At 62.8% G+C, this 24,739-nt stretch overlaps 1 protein-coding gene across 1 annotated transcript in view; it reads left to right on the forward strand.

Moving 5' to 3' along the window:
• Positions 1-12,596: 12,596 nt before the first annotated feature.
• PLCH2 (phospholipase C eta 2) overlaps positions 12,597-24,739 on the forward strand; it is a 34,005-nt gene continuing 21,862 nt past the window's right edge. The window contains exons 1-3 of the mRNA XM_070474162.1: positions 12,597-12,804; positions 22,008-22,154; positions 24,420-24,673. Of these exons, the coding sequence (XP_070330263.1) occupies positions 12,762-12,804; positions 22,008-22,154; positions 24,420-24,673 (444 nt within the window). The 5' untranslated portion in view covers positions 12,597-12,761. The remainder of the gene's footprint in view (positions 12,805-22,007; positions 22,155-24,419; positions 24,674-24,739) is intronic.

The following is a 24,739-nucleotide window of genomic DNA, read 5'->3' on the forward strand; positions in this document are numbered from 1 at the left end:
TAGAGGCAGCGCTAACCTGGAGTGATCCCTGGGGAGAGGACCAGCCAGAGGCAGGCTGCCCCCGCCTCATGTCGCCTCCCCCCACCTCGCCCTCCTCTCCTGCCTGGAGAGGCACCTAAATAATTTCTGTGTGGGGAGGCTTGGCCGGGCTCTCCAGTCAGGTCCAGGGGCCTCGTCCCTCCATCTAGGTCTTGGGAAACCCCCTTATGTGTGTTTTTTTCAGGCCTAGAGGCCTTGGTCCTATTATTGCCCCATTTAAAAGTCGAGGACATGGAGGCTTGGTGGGGTGATCTGCTGGGGTCTCAGGGCAGCAGGTGGAGGCGTAGGTGAGACCCGTGGCGGCTGGTTAACTAGGACAGTCTGTGCACACAGTAGGCGCTCACTGGGCACTGGTTCCTCTTCCTTTCATGGAAGGGGCCATGGGGCCCGGTCATGCTGGCTGTGGTGTGGGGGTTGGGACCACTGCTCCTGGAACAAACAGGACCCTCCACCTTCGGTGCTGCCCTCTGTCCCCCCACCGAGAGGAGAGCCATGCCCCGGGATCCAGTCCTGCCACCCTGCTGGGGTTCTCATTCCTGTGCACCCTGCCCCTTGGGGTGCTGTCATCACACTCCTGCCGACCCCAGCAGTGGGCCCTGCCTGGGTGTGTGTGCCCCCCTCCCCCAGCTGGGGTGGGCTGCTGCAGCTGCCAGTGTCCCCAGGACTGTGGCCCACACCGGGCCAGGGGTTGCTGGGAAAGCCTTTTCTGCATTCCTCAGGTGGGGTGGGGTAGCAAAGGGAGCCCCCAGCCCCCGGTGAGCCCGAGGCTTGGAGTCCTCCATACCCAGCACCTCCTGAACCTTGCTGGGGGTGGGGCAGGCAGTGAGCATGGGATCTGGGCTGCTGGGGTCCGCTCCCCCAGGGGTGCAGGAGCGGATGGTTGGGAGCCCCACCCCAGGTCCAGGCACCTCAGCAGCATGCGGCTCCCGCAGGCCGTCTGCTGCAGAGCAGACCCCGTGACCATGGAGCGTTTCTGAGCAACCGCTTTCCAGGCCAGGCCGTGGCCCACTTCTCAGCTGCAGCCGGATTGGCGCAGTGGAATTCCAGAGCAGCAGGTGGCCATCCACTCCGGCCCTTGGGCAGCAGCAAGGGCCGGGCTCCAGCGAAACTCTGCTTGCCTAGATGGGCTTGGGGTTGGCGGGGCCAGGCAGGGGGTCTGCTTCCCCAGAGCAAAGCCAGCCTGTGCCCCTCTGGGCAAAGCTATGTCCCAAGGGACTGAGCAAATGGCCTGTCCCTATTGCTGTCACCCTTCCTGCCTGCGTGGGGTGTGGCCTGCATGGCTGCCCCCCCCGGACGGCTCAATGAGGGGTCATTCTGGGGAGGCTCCAGGTGTCCAAGTCCCAGCCCCTCATTCTGCCGGGGCTGGACCGGCAATGCCCTGGGTGGGCCTGGCCCCTTTACCAGGTGCAGGTGGCTTGATGGCTGACCTAACCTTCCTGGGAATCCCTTGGTTGCAATCCTGGGATGTGGGGACCATGAGGGACCTTGGAGCGCCCCTCATGGATGAAGCCCCTGAGTTTGGGGAGGGGAGAATTTAGGCACCAGTGAGCTTCTCCTGACATTCAGGGGGTTCTGGGTTGGCCTCTGCAGTGTCTGGGCCCTGCTGGCCTCTCAGTAGCTAAAGAGCTGCTAGACTGGGTTTCTCAGGTGCAGCCCTGGGGCTGTGGGTGCAGGGAGCTGGCCAGGCCCAGGACCTTCCGGCGTGGGAGCCGAGGCCAGTGGGTATCTGGGACTGAGCACCAGAGGCCGAGTCGGCGTCTCCTCCACCTGCCTCAGGCAGACATGCACCCGTCCTGGGAGAGGCCCACCGTCCCCCAGCAGAGTTGAGGACGGCCCCCTGAAAGGCCCACCTGTACCTCCCTCGGCCATGGTGGGCATTGGCGGGCCCTTGAAATGGCGGGGGTGGTGGCAAAGGAGAGGAGGAAGGGGCTGAGGGCCCAAGATGGGGCTGGGCTGGGTCGGGGAAGGTGGAGGTCCAGGCAGCCACGCCTTCCAGCAGAGGGGAACTCGCCCAGGGCACCGCCCCCCTCACTGGCCTCCCCGCTGGGGTAGCATCATCCCATGAGGTCTTAGGGGCAGGGCTGGGAAAGGCTGGGGGTCAGAGCTGCGGTCAGGAGTGCAAGAGCACGTTTGGGTGCCCTGTGCACCCCTCCACCTGTGCTGCTGCCTGGGGGCGCCTGTCAGCCCCTGGGCTCCCCCTCCTGCCTGTGTCCCCACCTTCACCCCCTACCTGCCGTGGGCGGGGCAGGCATCCTCGAAGCAGGTTTGTGTGTGTTTGCATGTGCGTGTTTAGAGTATTTTTAAAGCGACTCTGCAGCTGTGCTCTGCTCGGCTACATTCTCCGGTGGGTGCTTGGCACGTGGCGCATTGTGGGGTTATTTTGGGCTTGGCATTATTGGGAGTTATATTCTGTGTCTGTAAGGAAACAGCATCAACACAGGCTGAGCTGGGGGGTACTTGATGCGTCTTAGGAAGCGGAGCCCAGAGTGAGATGGGGTCCTCGGGGACTATAAGAGGGGCAGGGCAGGCATCTCCCTGGGGCTGCCCACTTCCTCTGGCCCATGGGTTCTGACGGTCCTGCCCGGCGAGTCCTTCCCTGGTCCCCCTCATAGGGGCTGCTCTGCAGAGACCTGCCGGCTTGAACTGGACGGCCGAGGAGCCAGACAGGACAGGCTCTGGCTGGTGCCTGGTTCTGGGGGACTTTTCTCAGGAGAGCAGACAGGCGATGGACAGGGACCGACAGAGGCCCAGGGAGAGTCAGTTTGGCCAGAGGGGGACATTAGGCACAGGGAGGCCACCAGCCCATACCTGTCGGTCTGTAGTCACAGTCAGGGTCAGCCAGCCACCTGACCAGATGATACATCAGACCACAGCGCCAGACCCCTGCTAGCCTCTGACCTCTTCCGTCTGCTGCCCAGGACAGAATAGGAGTGCGGTGGGGGCTGCTGGGCCACCCCTCCTAGAAAGACACTCAAAGAGCCACAGCTGGTCTCTAGGACCCAACCCCCCAGTCATGCAGCAAGGCCCACTTGGCTCCACCAGCCCAGCAAGCCCACCACACACCCCACCTCTGGGGTGCCTGCTTCCACCCCATCAAGGCCCCATGCTGCATCTGTGGCCCCCCACCTGTAGGAGCTGGGGGCCTCCCGTTGGGGGGAGGGGGCACATGGTTGCGTGCTCAGTCCTGACCTCGTGTTTTCTATCACATGCTCTCCTGTCTCCTCAAAAAGACCTAAATTGCCCCCTTGCACTCAGCTGTGCCTGAAAAAGCCCTGGGAGGTGACTCAGCCATCACCACTGGGCCCCGCTCCTGGTGACACACAAGGTCACCGGGGCTGCTCAGCCCATCTGAAACCCGCAGGCTCGTCAGGTGGGGGCCCAGGCAGCCCCCCAGCAGTTGGCTTCTCGCGGAGCCCAGACTGCATTTGTGAGTGCCCCTTGGCCCTGCAGGGAAGGAGGGAAGATGGAAGGGCAGGGCGATGGTCCATGTGGAGGACCGGGCTGGAAGCCGCCAGCACCTTCGGCACCTTCCCCTTACCTGGGCTTGTCCAGGGGTCTGGATGGGAGGAGGGCCCTGGCTTGTAGCCCACCTAGTCCTCAGAGGACAACCCCTCCCATCCTTTCCTGGGCTGGGGGAGGGCTGTGCTCGGTAGGCGGAGAGTGGGTCCCAGGGCCACATTGGCTCCCAGGCGGGAAAAGACCGTGGGGCTTGCCCCCATGACTGAAGCACCACAGGGTGGTCGGCACTGTCCCTGGGCCTTTGCTTCAGGTCCTCTGTCCAGCCTGGGTCCCTGGCTGCCATCCCCTTTCCTAAGGAGCCATCTCCAGGCTATTGCAGTGGCTTTCAGTCCTGCCCTAATGGTCATCACAGTGGTCAGTCCTTACCCAAGTGGTCTGGGGATAGGACACTCACAGATCTCTCAGGATGGGCCAGGTGGGGCCACCCTCGGAAGCCAGCCTGGACCGACGGGCTGGTGCCTTCATCCTAGGTGAGCAGGAGTGCAGTCTGGCCCTGAGGGGCTGTTCTGGGTCAGCCCGCCCTGGCTTGCTGGAATTCCAGCCTGCGGTCAGTCGGCCGGTTGCCCACTCAGTGATCGGGGGCAGGTGCAGCAATGAAGTGGGGGCTCTGAGGGACCCGGGGTTTGGGGGGCCTTGTGCCTCGGCAGCCCCGAGGGCTATGATATGGGGTTCCTGACCCCTCTGCCCTCGTTTCCAGCTGCCAACAGTGGTCACTCAGAAGTATGAGGCTCAGCTGCTCCCTAGGGAACCATGGTCTGCTGAAGTGGGGGATGCCCCCTTCTTGAGCCTACTGGATGACTTCCCACCTCTGAGGGGCACCAGGAGATTGCAGGTGGTCAGTGAGGACTCCCTGGAGGAGGCAGCTTTCCTTGGAGTGACTAGCCAGAGGCTGACAAGCGTTCCTTCTGTGTCAAGGTGGCACCTGCAGGGGTGGGTGGGTGGGGCCATTCCCATCCCCACTGCGAGGTGCTGGGGGTTGCTCCCCGCCTCTGCTTGAACACCCCCAGTGACTCACCCGCTGGATAGGCCAACCGTCTTGTTTTTCTTTTTTTGTGCCCTAAGAGAAAATAAACATTTGCGTGTGTAGCACTTGATGGCTGCGGGGGCCCACACAATTGCAGGGGGGCTGGGGTACACAGGGCAGGGGGACAGCAGGAGGCCAAGGGCATGGCGCCTGGGCTCCCAGTGCTATGTCTGTCCAGGGCTTGACGCCCTGGGCTGTGGGCGGAAATGCATGTGGAGGGAACCTGGGTGGTGATCACCATGTGGCAGGGGAGTGACCTGTCACCACCCCAGGTTGTCGTCCCCGGGAGCCTGAAAGCAAAGGAGAGGCGACTGCCTAGGGTCGAGGCTCAGGGAAGCTGAGCAGGAGGCTGATGGATACAGGGGCCCAGACTGCCTGTTCTGTGGGCAGTGTCCTCTGCACAGAGTCGTGAGAGGGGCCGCTCCACATCCCACCAGGCCCTGAACCCTCGGCGGCCTGGTGGGACCCCTGGTCCATTTGGATCTTGGTGTCTCTGTCTGAACGTGAGGGAAAGTATGATTTCCAGGTGCCCTGGTTCTGAATTGTGTGTTCACACCTTCCCCAGCTGTGTGTCCCCACCTTCCCCAGCTGTGTGTTCACACCTCCCCCAGCTATGTGTCCCCACCTTCCCCAGCTGTGTGTTCACACCTCCCCTGACCTGTGTGTTCACACCTCCCCTCCAGCTATGTGTCCACACCTTCCCCTAGCTGTGTGTCCCCACCTCCCCCCAGCTGTGTGTCCCCACCTCCCCCCAGCTGTGTGTTCACACCTCCTCCCAGCTGTGTGTTCACACCTCTCCCAGCTGTGTTTTCACACCCCCACTTATCTCTTGAGCTATGTTCACACCCCCTTCCTGAACTGTGTTCACTCTCCCAGGTGTGCTCACACTTGCTCCCAGACACCCTGCACCCCTCTTGCTCAGGGCATTGCCCACCTCTCTGAAGGAGGAGGGTAATGATTAGGACCCCACTAACTCCAGTGTGGGGCGGGGGTGTGGAGTGACAGTGGTTCTGTTTGGCACCTCCTGGGCAGACTTGTGCTCTCAAAACCTGGTGCCCGCCCCATAGACCCGTCTTCATGGGACAGTCCCGATTTCATTCCCCACATCCGCCTCCGGTGTCCCTGGAGTCTTGCTGGGCTTGAACACTTGTGTGGATGCAAGCATTGTCCTGCTGGTGGAAAGCTGACTGTCTGGAGTGTCATGGTGCTAGTGGCTAACTCCTTGCTCTGGGGCCCCCTCTCCCAGTGACTAGGGCGGCCCTGGCCACTGGTCAGGATTTGGTGACACCCAGGGTGTCCTTGCCCACATGCTGACCATGGCTTCATAGGGACCTGGCTTCTCTTTGTAAAGGGTCAGTCCTGAAGGACCCTTGTGGTCTGTGTCCAGACTGAGTTCAGCATGTGCTGAGGGAAAACTGGGAATCTGGCGGGTGCCGCGAGCTTGCAGGGTGCTCTCCACGTGCCTGGAGCCCCTAGAGCTAAACCGTGAGCCCTTCCCTCCTGGCCCTGTCCCAATGGCCTCACCTTCCCCCTACAAGTCATCAGGACAGACTCTACCCTCATCGTAAATGCTTTCTAATTCGCTTATTCTGTTTTGTGGTTGGAGACGCATGTGCTAGTGCCCAGAATTTTTAAATGGTTTCCATTCTACCAATGAACACCCAGCAAGTGGCCGTCTGGATATAGCAATGGAGTAAATTTAGAAATAATTTGTACATGAAATTGCACCTCCGGGAAGACTGGGGCAGGCAGCATTTAGAGGACAGTTTCAGGCCAGCACCAGTGACAGGACTGTCTGTTTGTCCTTGGTGGGAGCAGGGCGGGAGCTGATGGCCAAGGAAGGGTCCAGTAATCCCCACCCCCCCACTCACCCCTCTCTGACTCTTCTGTGCCCTGAGCTGGGTCCTGGGCCCAGAACTCATCTCACTGTGGTGAATGTGGTCCAGCTGAAATCTCTGCTTCTGTTCTGGCCTCCTTGTGCCCTCAGCCCCATCTCTGCCCAGTCTGGGCCCAGCCTGAGGAGCGGCTCCCCACCCCTGTCAGAGGCGCCCTCCCCCCACCAGTGCAGTGACCTGTCCTCTCCGAGGGTTTGCAAAAGCTGCCAGGCTCCAGGGGTCCCCTACTCTGCATACCCAACCCACGGCTCTCCCAAGAACCTGGGACTCCTGGCCACTCCTCCACCTTCCCTGAACCACAAGCTCCCTGAGGGCATGGGCTGCTTCCACTTCACTCATCACTCCCTTCCCAGCCCCAAGCACAATGCCTGGCACACAGCAGGTGCTTAATAAACATTGGCTGTTGGCTGGGGTGGGGGTCTGTGTGTGGCAATGGAACAGGTGGGGGGAAGGGCGAGGAAGGACAGCCCAGGGACACGGGTGGCCGAATGTGGCCAGAGCATGGGGATGCATGCCACCTGTGCCTCTCTGGCCCAGGAGGATATCCAAGGCTTGTGGGCCTGGTGGCCAAAGGCTGGGCTTGGCATGCACGTGCTTCTAATTTCAAAGATGTGTATAGTTTTAGTTGATGCAAGTGGCCAAGTGGCTTTCCGTCCCCGTGCCCAGGGGCACACAGGTGCCAAGATGGTGCACAGCTTGGTGAGGCTGAAGAGGACGCCCAGGTCCTGGGGGCTGGCCCAGCCTGATATGGGATCAATGGTAGGCCATTTCTGGGGTGTTGGGGGTTGCCTTGGGTAGGCTGGACCGGCGGCTCTGCGGCTACATTTAGCCTGGAAACCAGCCCACTGTCTTGGTGCCAGGCGGCCATGGCTCTGCCCAGCTCTGCATGAGGGCGCAGAATCTAGGTCAGGTTGGTGCAGGGCGGCTGCGCCGGGCAGTGAGGACAGTGCTGTTCCCGCGGGCTGTGTCTGGGGGGCCGCAGCAGCCTGGGGCTGGGCCCTGACCCAGTGACCTCGCCAGGTCCCTCTGGTGATCTAGGCACAAGACTGTCCCAGGGGAAGGGTGGGGGGAGGTGAGTGGATGTGTGTCATGGCTGCGGTGCCCCTGCCTGAGTGGGGACCGGGCCCCTGGGCAGCTGGGGGCCTGCACGTGAGGGTGTGGCCTTGGCCATTCAGGCAAAACCTTCTGGGAACTCCTCCTTCCTCCCCCCTGTCTGTGTCCTCCTCTCTCTGCCAGCCTATTTTTCCTGCCTCCTCCCACGGGTTGACCTGAGGTCCTAGGGATCTGGCCACTTTGGGGCCTTGGCCCTCATCCTGCCCGGTGACCCTTGAAGAGGCTGTGGCGACGGGAACCTCCCTGGTCAGTGGGACTCCACCGCCCCTGTTGCCCCCTGAATCCACCGACCTCAAACCCAGCCCCTCCTTGCTGTGTGTGACTCTGTTTATCCCTCTCCTGCCTGGGGATCAAGCGACAATGTTCCTTTTGAAGGGTTGCTAGGCTCCGCCGGGCTTGGGGCCCCAAAAGGCAGGTTCATGCCCTCTTGTAGGGAGCTGGCGTGGGAGTGTCGGGGGTGGTGGGGATGCTAGGCCCAGAGCAGCACCCTTCCCACCCAGGATGTCTGCTTCGGGGCCTCCTGGGCTGTTCACCCTGTGCTCCACAATTCTGTCCAGTTCTTGGTTTCTTGGGTTCCACTTTCTCAGTTATCTTCCCAGATGCTCTCTGGAGCTTGGCCTGAGATGGCCGCACACCTCACTGCTACCTCACACCCTGCCTCCATCTCCTCCCATGGCCTGTGGTCACTTTGGGCAGCTGTGGTCACTCCAGGCAGCTTGGTCAGGCTGCTTGCTCTTGGCCAGTCCTCTCCAGCCAGGCCAAGTGCTCCTCTGTGACTTGCAACCCAAGCCCTGGGCTCAGCTCATCACAGGGGTGACCCCATGGATCAGGGCCTGAGGGAGCAGGAAATCTTCATAGGGGGACATCTCAGGGCCCAGACAGAGGGGCTGATCCCTGCCTGGCCTCCGTGTGCCACTTGCCTCTGCCTCCCCAGCTACTTCCCAAGGCAGGATGTTGCTCAGCCCGTACTGGTGTGTTGAGTGCGTATCTAAGATGGTGGGGTACATCAGGCCGCCCGTGAAGGCCTCCTGGGCTTCTCAGTCCCTTAACAGAAGCCGTAACGTTTACAGAACTCTCAAAGCAACCAAGAAAGCGACACTAAATTGGTTTCATTGTTGAATAATTAATAAAACTTCCCTGGTGCCGCTGCTGGGCTGTGTGTCACTCCCAGTGGCGGGGCTGTCAGTACCGCCTTGTTGCCCAAGGGGCCGCCTTTCCATCTTTAAACAAGCGCTTGACTCCTTGCAGAGGTGATTAAGACATGCGTATGCGCGCTGGGCCACGGCGCCCACACTGGATGCGGCAGCAGGGGCCAGTGTAACTGTTGGGGTGACCCATCTGGATGGGGTGCTGCCTGGGGGCAGGACCTAGGTCCTGGTCTCTGCTCTGCCTCTGCCTGGCCGTGAACCCTGGGCAAGACCCCTCTGCTTGGTCTTCCTTGTGGAAAAGAAGAGACGTTGGACCCGGTGCCTTGAGGGCCCTGCTAACTGGGATATTCCGAAGCAGCCTTGGAGAAGCAGAATCAGGGACCTACCAGGGCCTCTCTGCTGTGCGCTGGATCCCTGGTGACTATGGGCCCTCAGCAGAGCCTCACAGGCGACCGGGCTGTGGCTGCATGCTGGTGTCCTGCAGAGGGTCCTGGGGCACATCTCCCTGGAGGTTCATGTAGGAGTCGGAAGCCAGAACCTTGAGGTGCCCCGTGAAGGTTTCTGAGGGTTTCTTACTTACTCCACCAGTGGGAAGGCGATTCCTCAAGGCTGTCTGCTCCTGAGGGCCATCCAGCTCTGTGGCCACTGTGGCCCAGGCTGCCCAGCTGTCCTGCAGCCCAGGCACTGCTCAGGGCTGGCCTCCTTCCACGGTGGCCCCTGGCTCAGGGCTGGGCTCTTCTCACAGCAGCCCCCACGAAGGGTGTCGCACTTGGACCTGTGGCACAAGATGGCCTGGTTGCAGCTACAATCCCTCCTGGTGCCCTCTGCTCCTCATTGCCCTCCAGACCATCCGTGGCCTCAGCTGGGGCTCCAGGCTGGCCACCCCCTCAGAACTGCTGGAACTTCCTCAGTTACAGATGGGGAAGCTGAGGCTGGAGGATAAGGTAGAGGCTGCCACAGGCTGTGCACAGGGGTACCCTCCAGCCCTGGGGCACACACATGTGCATTCACATAGGCCATTGGGGGTCCCCTGAGCTCGAAGAGACTCTGTCCTTGTTATGGCCCAGGTCTCCAACCTTGCTCAGGGACAGGCTGCCTGATGCATTTTTGGGGATCAGAGGTGTAGGACCTCTTCTGGCAGGACCACAGGACAGGGGCTGTGCCATCCCCTTTAAGTAAACCATGAAACTCTTAAGTGGGAGGTGGGTTTCAGGCTGTGGAAGGGCACTGGTGGGCCGCGGGAGCTGGACCAGGTTCTGCCCTCTGAGACCCTGGGCAGCCCCGCGCCTCTCGGAGTCTCTCCAGTCTTTAGAGCCCCCCCACCCCAGCAGAGACAGAGCTAGGTGGAGACACTGTAGGGTCAGGGGTGATGGCAGTATACACGCATGACACCGAGCATGGCGTTAGCAGGAGGCGACCCCTGGTGCATGTTGGGGGGGATCAGGGCCAGCTCAGGTCTGGTCAGGGAGCCTGAGGTGGGGAGGATGGGCTCGGCAGGGTCCTGAGGTGGCCCTGGCTATCAGGAGCTGGTAGTGAGTGGCCGCCCCCGTCCAAAGTCTGGTCCTGGGGGCACATGTGCAGTGTTTCCAGTTCGGGTAGGGAAACCAAGGTGACATGTGAGGTCTGCCCAACTTGCAGGCCTGGCTGGAAACCAGGTCCAAGGCGCAGGCTGGCGCACGTGTCTTAGGGCACAGTCTCCTGACTCTTCCCAGCAGTGCTTGGGCACTGAAGTTTGGACCAAACTGGAGCTCACGACCATATTCAACCTCAGACCAGCCCCTGCTGGACACAGTATTTTAGAGCTGGGACGCGGCCCCGCCCTAGAGAGTGGGGTAGAGGGGCTACAGTGCTGGGCTTGGTCCTCGCCAACTGTTCTGACCTGTGGGGCCAAATGCACCTCCCAGCTCTGGGTGTCCAGGTCTGGGCTCTGTCCCCAGGGCTTGGGAAGCCCCTTCCTTCCTTGTAACCCCAGGCCCGAGCAAGGCCCTTGGTCCCCCAGTCAAGCCGAAGCAGGTTGAGGCAGCCGGGCCTGATCCCAAAGCAGGAGTGTCACACATGGGAGGGGTCGGGGGAGAGGGCAGTGCGCCCAGCCTGGAGGACAGAATTGAGGCTCAGGGGCACAGGGCACCCACCCCAGAGAGGGGGCTCAGGCAGGGGCCCTCTGCCCACTCCCCATCACCTGACTGTCCTCCTGTCTGCTTCTTCAAACAAGAAGGAAATCAAACTGAACTGGAGGCTGGTGGCCCTTCCTCCACGTGCAGCCCCACCCACACTAGCCAGGCCACATCACATGCTCCCAAAGGCGGAATTTTGCTTAAATGCCCAGAAAGGAGATTTAGGAGATCAGAATCTTAAGCAAATTAACATGTGCAGCAGGCAGCTTTTAATCACCGCCTTTAATCGCAGGCCCCAGTAACGGAAATCATCTCGCTGGGCTGAGCTCAGTGGGCGGGGCTGGCGACACCGATGGATTATTCATTAGAACCTGAACTTGAGTTTCATCCGGCTGCTCTGCAGGGGAGGGCTAAGGGGCCTTTGGTCCACTCCAGGGAGATGTGCTGCGCTTTCCAGAGCCCCACCCCCAGGGCCCTGTGATTCCCCGACACCCCTGCCTCCCATTCCCCACCTGGCGTGTTCTCCATCTCAGATCTGGTTTAGCCTGTCATCTCCTCTCCCTTGTTCCCCCCTTCCTGCCCCAGTTTCTCCCCTTCTGAGAGTTTGGGACTGCTGGCCCATCCCCAGTGGGGACCGGACTTACTAAGCCCAGGTGTGGCTGCTGGACTGCCCCTCCCCGCTTTGCTCCCTGCCCTCTCAGGGGGCCGGGCAGGTGACCCTGGGCCCTCCCTGGGTAGGGCCCAGGTGGTGGTGGTGACAGCCTATGTGGCTCCATTCCCCATCCGTACTTGGGGGCCTCGCCTGTCAGGAAGCCATCAGCCCCTGGGGAGGCAGTGGCTCAGAGAGCCCCGAGGAGCCCCCAGTCCACCTGCTCAGGCCCTTTGCCTGCCTGGCCCCAGGCCGGGCTCCCTCGTCCCTGTAAACCTCCCCAGGATGCCCCTGGGCTGTGGGTCAGCCTTGTCAGATGGGGCTTCAGGCAGAAGCAGCAGCTTTCAAAGCAGCACCCGAGGGAGAGAAACCTCTTGTGTTGATCTGGTAAGTGTTGTTTCCCTGTGATGGTGCTACAGCAGGTCAAACTGGAGCACTGCCGGGGAGGCAGACTTTGCTGGGGGTCGGGGCTGAGGCGGGAGTGCTGCTCCACACTTGTCCTCCTGAGACTGTGCCCCTGCTTGGCTCCTGGCAGGGCCTGCCCTGGGCAGCATGCTAGGGGACTATTCTCTGGTACCTCACAGACCCACCACCTCCCAGACCCCACAGACTTTGGTAGGCAGGGGAGGGGACAGAAGGGATTTGGATGCTAAGAGACTGGGCTGTCACCAGGGGCTCCTGGACCCCCACTGTTGTCATCCTGCACAACCCCCACCAGGACAACCAGTGAAATGTCACCCCTGAAGTGCTGAACCTTCATGGGGGCCCCATGTGGGGCAGAGTGACTTGTCCTGGATCCAGCCCACCTGCCTGGGAGGGGGCTGTGCAGTGATGTTGGGGGATGCCAGCTGGGACCACATTTGGCTCCTGGGAGAGTGGCATGCAGCTGCCCCTTCTGGTAGGAGGGCTGGCCCAGAGGATGGGAGTGAGGTCAGGGACAGCCAGGGATGGTGCCTGGAGCCTCTGCTGGAGAAGTGTCTCCCTCATGCCAACTGCCACCCCCACCCCTGCCCGGGGTGCTCCATCCCACCCTCTGTGGTTCCCAGCCTGGCCGTGGCAGTGGCAGTGAAGGGTTAAGGCGGGCGGGGCTCCCGCGGGAGGGGCGGTCCCGGCAGCAGCGGCAGCTCTGGCAGCACTCAGCTCGTTGATCGGGCATGGGCGCGCAAGGGGCGCCCGGTTCTGACGGACTCACGGGGCCAGCACGCTGCCTGGGGACCCCTCAAGCTGTTCCGCTAGCGGTGGGGGTGGCGCCTGCGGGCCATGGAAGCACCTGGGGACCCCGGCGGGCTCAGCCGGGACCAAGGTAAGGGGTCGGGAGGGGCTGGAAGAAGGCTGCGGTCAGCTCCTCGGGGAGCCCAGGACCGGGTGCTGAGATGCCCATTGGTGACCCTCTGACCCCACGTGAGCAATGCTTGACTCCTATCCACCCCGCACTCCGATCGAAGATCTCTGGGGCGACCCCATTCACACCAACACACACACATCCCTCCCTCTGCTCCCGCCTTGGCCCCACATCGTCCCTACCTGTGCTGGCATCCCACTCCCATGGGCAGTGGGAAGAGGTGCCTGGCAGAGCCAACACAGTCCCCGACTGCCAGCCTGCCCCCAGTGGACAGCAGCCTCGGTGGGGGCGCAAATCTGGGGTGTCCTGACCTGAAGGACCCTGGGGCTGAGTCTGTTCACCCCCCACCCCGATCCAGAGCGGTGGAGGCAGCCCCAACCTTCTATCAGCACCATGGACAGGGCAGCGGTAGCCTCTGCCTGAGGGACCTGCCCATTGATGCTGAACTCTGGCACCTATGTGGGCGATTTCCTGCTCAAATCTGTCATGCTGTGTTGACCCAGGGGCCTGGGCACTGCCCCGGGCAGACAGCCCAGGCCAGCAGGGGTGACAGGAGTCCTCTGAGGCTGCCCGGAGCTTCCTGGAACAAGGAACTTGAGTGTAGAGGGGCCAAGTGCTGAGTGTCGGGCCTATCCTGCAGGGATGGGATGGACAGAACTTCTCCAAAGAGGGTCTCTGTGTGTCCCCAGTGCAGCACTTGGTCTGGACCAGGGGTGGGAGAGGCAGGGAGGGAAGGGGTCCAGCCCCACGGCTGCAGCAGGAGTGACTCTGGCCAGACAACACAAGAACTGAGATTCTAAGTTAAGGGCTGGGATTCCAAGGACAGCAGGAACAGCCTTCTGGTGACTTGTCTGGATCCGGTTGTTCTAGACCCAGTTTGTTCTGCCCTCTGATTGGCATGGGCACGAGGGAGGGCCAGGTGGGGGGAGGGCCTTGGAGAGCCTGTGTAGAAGGCAGGGGCTTTATTGCCAGCGGACTGAGCATGGGTCCCTGGTGGTGCCTCTGATGAGCTGTGTGACCTCAAGCAAGGCACTGGCCCTCTCTGAGCCTCTCGTGGAAGAGAAGGACAGCATGGGATTGCCCGCATAGGGTGGGCTTGAGAAGAGTGTGCCTGGTGCCTGGCCTATGTGGCTGCTCCAGGATTGCCTGTCCCCTCTCCTGTTCCTCCCCCCACTCCCCCGAGCTGAGTTACCTTTTATGAGTGGAGGACAGTGTGGCTGGTGGTACAGATGTGATGGTGGTACAGTTCCCGGTCTGGCTGCATGCTCATGCCACCCCGGGAGCACCCACTCCCTGACCACAGCCCCCAGTGCAGGGCAGGGCTCCCATGAGTGAGTGGTCCCTGGGGGGGGCCTGACCCAGCGTGTTCCTGCCAGTCTGACCTGCAGGGAGCTCTGGCCTGGCCCAGCCTCCTTCAGAGCCTCTGGGTACAGGGTGCCCGCCTACAGACTGTGTGGGCATGGCTGCTGCCACATGGCCCCAAGGTCTCAAGGTCGAGGTAGCCCCGACATGGCCAGGGTATGCCACCAGCGAGGGAGGAGCCTGGTCCTGGGAGGGGAGTGGGCTGTCAGCAGCAGGACCCACTGGGAGCCCACCCTCCATGCCCCATCCTCTGGGCAGAGGGCTCGGCCAGCTCAAATTGGGGGGCACGCAGCCTGGCCCTTCTCTGCTGGGGTCCCTCTCTGGGGAGAGAACAGCCTCAAACGTGCAGCCGAGGATGGAGCAGATGGTTGGAGTTTTGGGTCCAGCTTCCATCTGCCCAGCTAATGAGCGGATGGCGGTGGTTTGGGGCTCCTGGAAAGTCAGAGGCCCGGCCCCCACCGGAAAGTGCTCCTCTCCTGGGGTGGGATTGGGGGTGGGCGGTTGAGGGGCTCAGGGCCCCTCCTGTGCTGAGCACAGGCGGCTCCACACTGAGGGCTGTGGTGGGAGGGGCGTTGAGGAGGGGTATGAGTAATCGGAAACGTCTGTTTCTACCCGGGACTACACTTTCCGCTCCGCTACGTGGGCTCCCACCGGCTGGACGGCCTTCCTGTGTGGGGCAGGCCAGTGGGCGTGGGCCTCCAGGTGGGACAGCGGGCTCCCTCCCCAGGACAGGCTGCTTCCCCACTCCTGGGAAGTGTGGGGAGAGGAAGTGGGCCAGGGTTTCCACCCCTGCTGGGCAGCCTGCGTGGAGGGGCCCAAGGTGGGGCCTCGTGCACCGGCCGGTCAGCCAAGGGGGGGTGAGCAGCTCTGAGTCCACCTGCTCCCATTGCACCAGGGCCCTGGAACCCCTCTAGTTCTGTGTCCCAAGGGTGGGCAGCACAGGCATGGTGGCCTGGGAAGTCTCCGAGCCATGAGGAAGTCACCCGCAACCAGGTCCCGGGGGGTTTCCTTAGCCTGCTCAGATCCGGGGACCCACAGACAGGCTTCGAGGTGACTCAGGGTGGTCTCTATTTCACATTGAACAGGACCCAGCCTGGCCCAGGCCTCGGCCTGCCTCAGCCAAGCTCTGTTTCCTTCCGAAACTCCTCCTGGAGGTTAGGGCCCTGTGGTGGACCTGCCAGTGGGACAGGTTCAGTGTTACCCTCGGTCAGCAGGTGGCATGAGTATGGGGTCCACCGGGCCCCCAGGGCAGGAGGCAGGAGTGGGCTGTTGGGCCAGCCCCTGGTGGGGAGGGTGGGCAGCTTCAGGAAGTCAGGCTCCGGGGGCCCGCCCAATCCTGGGACATCTTCTCGGTGCCCAGGCCCCAGGGTTCTCGAGGAAGCTGCCTGGAGGTGGCCAGTGCCCTGGCTGGGAGGCGTGGCTGGGCTGGGGGACGGGCCCGGGCGTCCTCTGTTTCTCTGCTTCTCCGTGGCTCTGTGCCCACTCTGCCCGGCGGCTATCCAGCCCACAGCTGCTGCGCGGCCTCCCCACGGGGACTGGGTGGGTATGGGGTGGGGGCAGGACGGGCTCATCAGTACACAAGGACCCCTCCCTTGGAGCTGCCCCCCCCAGCACGGCAGGAGTTTCCTCTTCTCCCCCCAGGTAGGCCAGGTTCCATCTGGTGACTTTTCAGGAAAGTGCCCCCCCCCTCCAGTGCCGCTGTGAGCTGCTCCCTTCCCCTCCAGCCGCTCCCGGTGGCTCCCTGGGACCCATCCTGATGTGTGCTGGCCCACATGGCCTCACAGCCTTGCCCAGTGATGCCACGAGGGGACTTGGGAGCCCTCAGAACATGGCACCGGGGTGCCTTTGGGGGCTGGAAGTCATGAACACTGCTAGTGGAGTCCTCTCCCGAAATCTGTGGAATGGGATGAGTGCCACTATAGCTGGGCAGGGGACCCGGGGCTGGCATTGTCCTTGGTTGGTGCGAGGCGACCCTGGTTCTGCTGTGTGGGCAGAGGAAGGTTGAATGTTGGAAATGGTGGTGCTCAGACGGCTCCAGGAGAGTGTGGGGGCACACTGTGTGGGAAGGGGCTTCTCCAGGGTGCAGGTGCAGGGCACCGGACGCCCCCTGCCCGAGAGTGTCCTGTCCACCATGCCCACTGCCACAGGAGGCTGTGGGACAGCTGTGGACAGCTTTGACCCCCACGTGTGCTTCGGCTCCGGTTTCTGTTGGTCGGTGGACAGAAAGTTTCCGCAGGCCCTCCTGGGATTGATCCTGGCAGGAACTTGGGCCACCGGCTGCAGAGGGAGCAGGGTGGCGGGGAGGCTGCTGCTGTCCCCGGCCAGAGCAGGAGCACCAAGGGCCTCTGGGCAGGTGGAAGGGACAAGCTCAGCCCGACTGGCCTGCTGGATGGGGCAAGGCTGGCCGTCAGTCTGTCCCCATCCTCTAGGACACTCTCGATCCCCAGCTTCCTGAGATCCAGTGCACAGGCTAGCAGAAGGCTGGTAGTCAGAAGCAGCCCGAGATGGCAGAGCAGAGCCTGGCCGCTCACCCCTGCCCCCATTGACCCTCCTCACTGCCCAGCTGGGTGAGACACCAGGGCCAGGCCCCCGCCCACCAAAGTCTCCTCTTTCTGCTGGAGGACGGAGCTGCCTGCCTGTGGGAGGGGCCCAGCAGGAGGAAGAGGGCACAGCCTGGTGACAGTGTCTCCCTCCCCGGCAGCTGCCCCCGCCACCAGCCCTCAGCCCTACCCCAGGACTGTCGGGGGCCAGGCCCAGGCCTTGCTGACCTGGCGCAGTGACCCTTCAACTCTACTGCCTGGTGTGGACCCCTCGGGCCAGCCTGGGCTCTGTGCCCCCAGGCCTTGGGCACAGCTTCCCCGAGGTCTCGCCTGGGAGGGTGGACTTGAAGGCGCCAGCTCACACTGCCTGATAAAATAAAAATAGTTGGGGAGGAGGCTCCCAGACGTGCGGGGGGACGTGCTGCTTCTAGACGTTTAAATAATCTCCGCCATATGTGAGTGGGCCCGTCCCTCCCTCCTGGAGGCGCCGGCCAGGGGCTGAGGCCCCGTGGGCGCTGGAGCCTGGCACACTGGCCCTGTCCTCCTTCCCCTTCTCCAGCCGAGCACTGTCTGAGCGCCCACTGCATGCTGAGCTGGGCCCTCCAGGCAGTGTGGGGAGAGGGCGGAGGGCTGAGGACCCAGTGGGGGCCTGCAGTGGGGGCAGGGCCAGAGCAGCCTTGGGCCCATGTGTCCCACTGTCGCTGACCACTCTGAGCAGAGTGGATGCAGGAATGGCCTGTTCAAAGGTTCTTCAGGAAAGCGCAAAAGCCTCAGAGGAGGGAGGGGCTGGAGGCAGGCGAGCAAGAGAGGAGATGCAGGTTTGCTCCTGAAAGGCGAGTGGACAAGGCAGGTGCCCTGCGTGGAGAGCCCGGGCGCCGCAAGAGTCCGTGTACCGCAAGAGTCCATGTGCATGCATGCGTGTGTGTGTGTGCGTGTGTGTGTGCATGTGTGTGTGTGCTCGTGCCAGGAAGACTGTGGGTGTAATTTGTGGGTTTTGTTGGAAGATTAAATTGATTTTCCAGTCTTCCCAAAGGGGAGGTGGAGGTGCTGGCTGCCGTGTTAGGACAAGATCGATCTTGGCCATAAAAACAAAATTAAGCCAGAGCCGCCCAGCTTCTGACCGGACCATGAGGGCACTCCCTCCTCGAAGCAGTGGCCGCTCGTGTCCCGTGGCCGCCGTCCTCCTCAGGGCTTGGGGAAGGAAGGAGGGGAGGGCTGGGGGCCGCCTTCTGACAGTCGGCAGAACAGAGGCGGGGGGCAAGGTGAGGCGCCTGAGGCCTCCACTTCCTGGCAGGTGCCGTGGCCAGGCGTCCTGGCCAGCAGTCCTGCCGTGGGGCAGCAGCTGAGGTGGGGTGGGCCCCTGGGGCCTCTCTTCCGGGGTTGCTGTGGGATCGAGGGCACTGTGCTCTCTCCCTGCCTCAGGAGGTGCCTGCCCCCCTGTCTGCTGTGTCCGCTGACCAGGGTCCCCCAGGGCTGCAGCTGGGGGAGTTGGCGCTGCCTCAGGAGGCTGAGCCTTAGAAGGTTGGACGGCTGGGCCAGACGCTGGCTCTGTGTCACCTCCTGGAGCTGGCTTGGTGGCCTGGGCCCTGTGCCCACCCACACTCGGGTGCCAAGTCCCAGCCAGTTGCAGGGGCAGAGCAGGACAGGCCTGGGCTTCCTTGCCCAGGAGGTGGGGATTGCAGAGGCGAATACACGGTCCCATCAGTAGCTGCAAGGTGGATGAGGAGCTTTGAAAGAGTCCCCAGGGTCACAGGACAGAGGACTCCAAATCCTGGAGAGGGTTTCTCAGGTCCTGGGCCCCAAGTGTGACTCTGAAGGAGTGAAGGGTGGGATTGGCTCAGGTGACTGTGTGGATGTGGGTTCCCAGTTGGTGTTGCCAGCCTGGTGCCCTTGGTGGTGGGGGGGTGGGGGTGGTGAGAAGCAGGGGACCCAGGCCTCCTTGTTTGGGGGACTGAGCCACTTGGGCTTGGGGCCTGTCGTGGGTTCAAGCCCAGCTTGGCAATTACCTGGGGCGTAGCTTTTGCTCCTAGTGTCCTCAGGCGCACCATGGAGGTGATGCGGCGCTCCTGGGTGGAGGCTCCCCTCAGTGTCCTGCAGCCTTGCACAGTGGCTGCAGTCCTGTGCCCATCTGTCTCATGGAGCATCAGGGGTGGTGTGGGTCCCCTAGGCGGTAGAGGAGCCCCGGCTGCAGAGCCCAAAGTGAAGCTGGATTAGCCCGACCTCATCTGCCTTGTCAGTGCAGGATTATGGCCCGGGGCAGCCATGATGACGCAGGGAGTCTGGGATTCAGGAGTTGTGCCCTCTCCCAGAGGCCCTGCCCAAGAAGATGGGGACCCAAGGCCCCTGGGTGGTAGTAGGAGACCCTTGATCAGCTGAGAGCTCAAGGGCGTGACCTGAACGGGAAGCCTTGGATGGGGTGGAAGGGGAGGACACTCCCAGACTGGAGCCAGTGAGGTTCCCCATTGAGCCAATGAGGACCCCAGCGGGTGATCCCGGCTGCCTGGTTTCCGGTGCCCTCTGTCCTGGTCTCTGTGGCCCAGGTCTGGCCCTGACCGTCTGTGCTGGGGAGGGAAGGCTGACGCACCGCCCAGGAGCCGTAGGGTTTATGGCAATGAGGACTCAGGGGTGCCGGCCCAGCGCTGTCGCTGTCCCTGCGGGCCTGGGTGGGGGGACAGGGTGGCTGGGGCTCATGGGCCAGGGGCAAGAGGAATGTGAGGTCCTCCCTGAGGTCAGCTGCCGTGACTCAGTGGGGTTCTGCCCTCCGGCCTGTGCCCCATTGTTTACCAGGCTGGTCTGCCCCGGAAGCCCCAGACACCCGGCGGTCCCTGGCCCACGAGAGGAGGGTGTGCTCTCTGCTTCACCTCTCCTGCTGCCCCAGAGCTGCCCACAGAGCAGTTGGCTCCTTCTGGGCTTGGCTGCCCCCAGCCTCCCTTGTCTGGGCCTTAGCTGGGTGGCCTTGACTGGGCCTTGTGTCCGGTCAGTGGGCAGAGGCTGGTCCTTCCTGGGCCCAGCCCTCCTCCTTCAGGACCGATCAGTCGTGAGCCAGGCAGCCAACCCTGGTCTCTGGGGCAGGGCCTCCTGCATGGGAAGGGTGGGGGACACCGCCTCTGAGGGCCTGAGAGTGTGCTCCAGTGATGGTCCTGTGAGGATCATCACCCCAGGCCTCACAGCTGGGGTCCTGGTCCCCAGGGAGACCACCCATCCGGCCTGCCTGTCCTTACTCAGCCGGTTGTAGGGGCTGGTGACTTGGGGCCTTGGATGACACTGCCAGTCCCTGCCGGTCCCCAGCTGGGAGTTCCCTTGGCCTAAATCCTCTGGCCAGCTGGGCCGGATCCAGGCTTGGATTAGCGCAGGGGATTGGACAGAGGGTAGGCGGGGCGGGCAGTGGTGCTGTGGCTCTTCCACCTCCAGACCCTGCTGCGTTGCAGCTTCTCCCAGGACCCCTCTGTGGCCCTGGAAGGGGGGTGGACTGGCACAGGGGCCATCAGAGACAGCGGGTGACAGTCAGGCCAATGCCAGAGGCGCCTGGGAGCAGCCCTGCGGGGGAGCTAGAAGCCAGCGAAGAGGGAAAGAGGAAGCCGTGGAGAGAAGGGGGCCCTGTGGAGCCCCGGGGCTGCCCGCCACTACCTGACCCACTGCCTAGGTAGGGTGGGGGGCACTGGTCCTCCCTGGCCTCTGTGAGCCCACCCCGGCCATCATTGGGGCATGTCCATCCCCTGGCCACTTACCCCCAGCCGGACCAAGGGAACCGTGGCCTGCCTGGCGGAGGCCCTCCTCTGGGTCGGCGGGAGCGTGGCTGTGTCCCCGCAGTGGCAACTTGGTCCACTAGGTAAGGGGGCTGGCCTGCCCGCTTGGTCGTCTGGGGTGGGGACTGGTTTGCTCCTCCCTGCCAGAGCCCCGCCCAGCCCTAGGGTCACTGGAATCAGGAGGGTGGGGCTGCTCCTCGGGGTGTGAAAAACTTGGGAGCTCCCACCACCGCCCATGGAAACCTATAACCTCCCAATCCCTCGGTATCCCCCTGAAGGTCTTGGGGCTCTGAGAGCATCCCCTGGTCTGCCTCTCTGATCCCCCCACCTCAGGGTCTGGAGGCTGAACCCCAGGCGGGCAGTAGGGAGGCAAGGGGTGGGGGAGTTAGGGGCAAGGAGGGGCCAGGGGCATGGTGCTGGTGGATGTGCTGGCCGGACACTCTCTGAGGGGGTCCCTGGTACTTTGGGGTCAGTGGCACCTTCAGCCCCAGTGGGGCAAGGCCAGCATGTTGGGGTCAGACGTGTCAGCCTGGGAGGCTGGCAGAGTGGGTGCTCTTGACTGTGGTGAGACTCCGGGGAGGATGGGATGGTAGTGTCTGTCCCAGAGGGGCTGGCCTGGCCCAGTTGTTCTAGGCCCCTGGACTGTCCCTGTCCTCACCCCCAGCCTCCTCCCTCCACCTGCTACTATGTCCCCACGGCCATGCCATCCCCTCACCTCCTGGTGTCTCAGCGGAGCCCACTGCCCTGTGCTCCCCTCCCTGCTGTGTGCCCCCGCCCACCCCCTGCAGCCCACCATGCCTGCAGCTCAAGAACAGAGGTTGGCTTCCTCTGAGAAGCTCCCACTGCTTTGCCCCTTGGGGCTGGCACTGCTACAGGCCTCCACACCACCTAAGGGCCCCTCATCAGGGGATCCCGTGGGTTAATGACTTGGTGCTTCCCCAGAGGGCACCTCCTGGTCCTGGGCCTTCCGTAAGCAGCTGTGAAGGGCCCAAGGGGGGCCCGGGACTGTCCTGTCCCTGGGACTTCAGGAGCCTGCTACCTCTCTAGCCCTGGGGGCCACTGTCCTGGCCAGTATCCCCTCCCCTGGGACATGGGAGATGTGCAGGCTGCAGACAGGAGGCTGAATGGATGGAGGAGGGAGGGGTGGGGGTGGGGGAGCAGTTAGGCCCTGTGAGGAAGGTGAGGGCTCAGAACCTTCCAAGACTTGTGCCCTTGGGTGCACCCTCGGCCTCATGGAGCCTGTCTGGGCAGAGCTGGTCCAAACTCTGTGTGGACTCTGGCCACTGAGCAGGGTCCCAGATTGGATCTGTGGCCTGGGCCAGCACCTGGGGTCACAGGCAGCCCTGGAGGGGTCTGAGTTTGGTGCCCTGATGGGTGGGGGGTAGTCTCTGCACCCCGTGAGCACTTGGGGATACACCTGAGGCTGTGGTGACCAGGAGGCTGCTGCAGCACTCACCGGTGCTCCGTCTGTCTGTCTGTGTCGGTCTGTCTGTGTGGCGGCTTGGCGGGCCTCCAGTGGAGCGATGTATGAGCGCCATGCAGGCGGGGACGCAGATGGTGAAGCTCCGGGGCAGCTCCAAGGGCCTGGTCCGCTTCTACTTCCTGGACGAGCATCGCTCCTGCATCCGCTGGCGGCCCTCACGCAAGAATGAGAAGGCCAAGAGTGAGTAGGGTGGTCCGGAGCGGGAGGGAGAGGGGACCCTCCTCATGCAAGAATGAGAAGGCCAAGAGTGAGTGGGGCAGTCCTGGGGCAGGGGTGGGGGCAGGAGACCCTCCCAGAGCAGCCAACGGGCAGTGGGAGGGGCAGCAAGACCCTGAGCCCTGAAAGTCCCCAGGCCTGGAACACAGGCTCAGCTGGCCTTGGAGAGCTGCGGTGGCCTCTGGATGCAGTTGGGGAGGGAGGGCCCCGGCCTTGCTGTTCACCTAGCGGATCCTCTGGGACTCCGTGGAGACTGGGTGGCACCCATGCCCAGCCCTGCGCCGGATGCTGGGAGGGGCTAAGAGGCAAAAGGACCTTTAGTCTGGCCCCCTGGGCACCCTGAGGACAGGACCAGGTGCCCAGTGCTGGCCCAGGCAGCCTGGGGTGTGAGCAGCCGGCAGGGGCATGGAGGCTACAGGGCTGTCTGGATGGGTCAGGGGGGTAATGAGCTGTGAGGATTTGTGCAGGGACCATGCTGGGGGTCCTGGGAGTCAGGGAGGGACACATGAACCCTTTCAGGTGACAGAGGGGACTTTGCTGCTCCTCCTCTGGCTCTGGCAGCTGGAGAGACGCAGATGTGCCAGGGCAGGGCCTGAGCCCAGTGGTTGCTACGTGAGCTGCTGCCACCACGGGGCCCAGGAGAGACACACCGTGGAGCCCCCTGGGAGGGCATCTTGGAGGAAGGGGCTGGGACTGCTCTGTGGGCCCCGGGGAGGTAGAGTCGCTGTGAGCCGTGCAGGCAGGAGCCCCTACGCTCCATTCGGAGGTGCTGTTCCTGCTCTGGGCTTGCTGTGGGGACTTAGCCCAAGTGACTCTGGTCTTTGCGTGTGAGGTGGTGACACCACCTAACGGTGGGATAACTTCACATCATGCTGAGTGATGAGGACACCGGATGGCAAATAGAGGGGAGAGGTGGACGGGGTCATGCTGGCCCCTCTGGGGCCAGCAGGCTTAGGATGGGGGACACCAGCTGGCTGGCCTTGGAGAGATCCCTGGGAGAGAGGAATGGGGTGAGAGGCAGCTGTTTCCTGACTGTCAGCATCCCCTAATCTGGAGGCCCCAAACCCCTGTCTCCTTGCCAAGGACATGTGAGCCACAGGGAGCTGGATGGAGAAGCAGGCAGGACAGGCCCCCTTCAGGCAGGGGGTGCAGGGAAAGCGGGAGCCCCTGAGGAGGGGGCAGTAGGGGCAGCAGACAGAGGAGTGAGGCCACCCTTCACAGTGTGAGTGGGGGAGGCCCACCATTACTGCACCAGACACGGTAATGCCCACAGTGGTGCCAAGCCCACCTCTGGGAGCAGGGGGCGCTGGGGGTAGAGGCAGCAGGGGCCAGGCGGAGGGTGCAATGCTAGGGGTCCCTGGCTGTGCCGACTTCAGGGCACCTGTTCCCAGAGGGGCTGCTGGCTACCTGTGCCCTGGTATCTGTGAAAGGACCCTGCCAAATGCACAGGAACAGACCCTAAGGATGACCTCTGAGCTCATCTCTTCCTGAGGATTCAGTCTCTGAACACAGGCTCCACGGAGCTGCAGGCTCTGTGGCCAGTAATGAAATTCTTCCTGCAGCCTGATCTGGCGCACACGAAGCAAGATCCCACCACCCCCGGCCCCCACCTGCTGGCGCCAGAGTTTATCACAGAGGTCACTGCAGGCTCTCGGCCGTGCTGGCCAGCAATTGCCTTCCCAGGATGAGAGGCAACTGGCCGGAGCTTGACAGATGGAATTGGCTTGTCTGGTTCTCCTCACTCTGGACACAGAGGACAGACCCAGGGTGGCTGACCGGGGGAAGGCAGCCCTTCTCTTGGGGAGAATGGACCTCTTTCATGGCCAGAGGGAAGGCAGGCAAGGCAGACCCCAGAGTCAGAGAGGAGGGGGAAGAGGTGAGCTCACCAGCCCCAGCATATCTGTGGTTTTTCCTTCTCTCCAAGGGTGGGAAAGATTTCCCTGATGCTGGGAAAGATTGAGGGCAGGAGGAGAAGGGGGAAGCAGAGGATGAGATGGTTGGATGATATCACTGACTCAATGGACATGAGTTTGAGCAAATTCCAGGAGATAGTGAAGGACAAGGAAGCCTGTGGTGCTGCAGTCCATGGGGTTGCAAAGAGTCAGATACAACCGAGCGACAGAACAGCAACACCCCAAGGGCCCCTTGAAATGTCCCCTCCCCTAGCCTCAGACAAGAAGGAAACCCTGGGGAAGGCCATGACCATGCTGCATCCCCCCACCTCTGCAGTCTCCATCGACTCCATCCAGGAGGTAAGCGAGGGGCGGCAGTCGGAGATCTTCCAGCGCTACCCTGACGGCAGCTTCGACCCTAACTGCTGCTTCAGCATCTACCATGGCAGCCACCGGGAGTCGCTGGACCTGGTCTCACCCAGCGGCGATGAGGCACGCACCTGGGTCACGGGCCTGCGCTACCTCATGGCCGGCATCAGTGATGAGGACAGCCTGGCCCGCCGCCAGCGCACCCGGGACCAATATCCTCACGTGCGGCGGGCGGGGGGGCCCCAGGACGCATCCTCACTGTCCACCTTGGTGGGCTCCCCACCTCAG

The sequence above is a fragment of the Odocoileus virginianus genome, chromosome 11, assembly GCF_023699985.2.
Source record: "Odocoileus virginianus isolate 20LAN1187 ecotype Illinois chromosome 11, Ovbor_1.2, whole genome shotgun sequence".
NCBI classification, from domain to species: domain Eukaryota; kingdom Metazoa; phylum Chordata; class Mammalia; order Artiodactyla; family Cervidae; genus Odocoileus; species Odocoileus virginianus.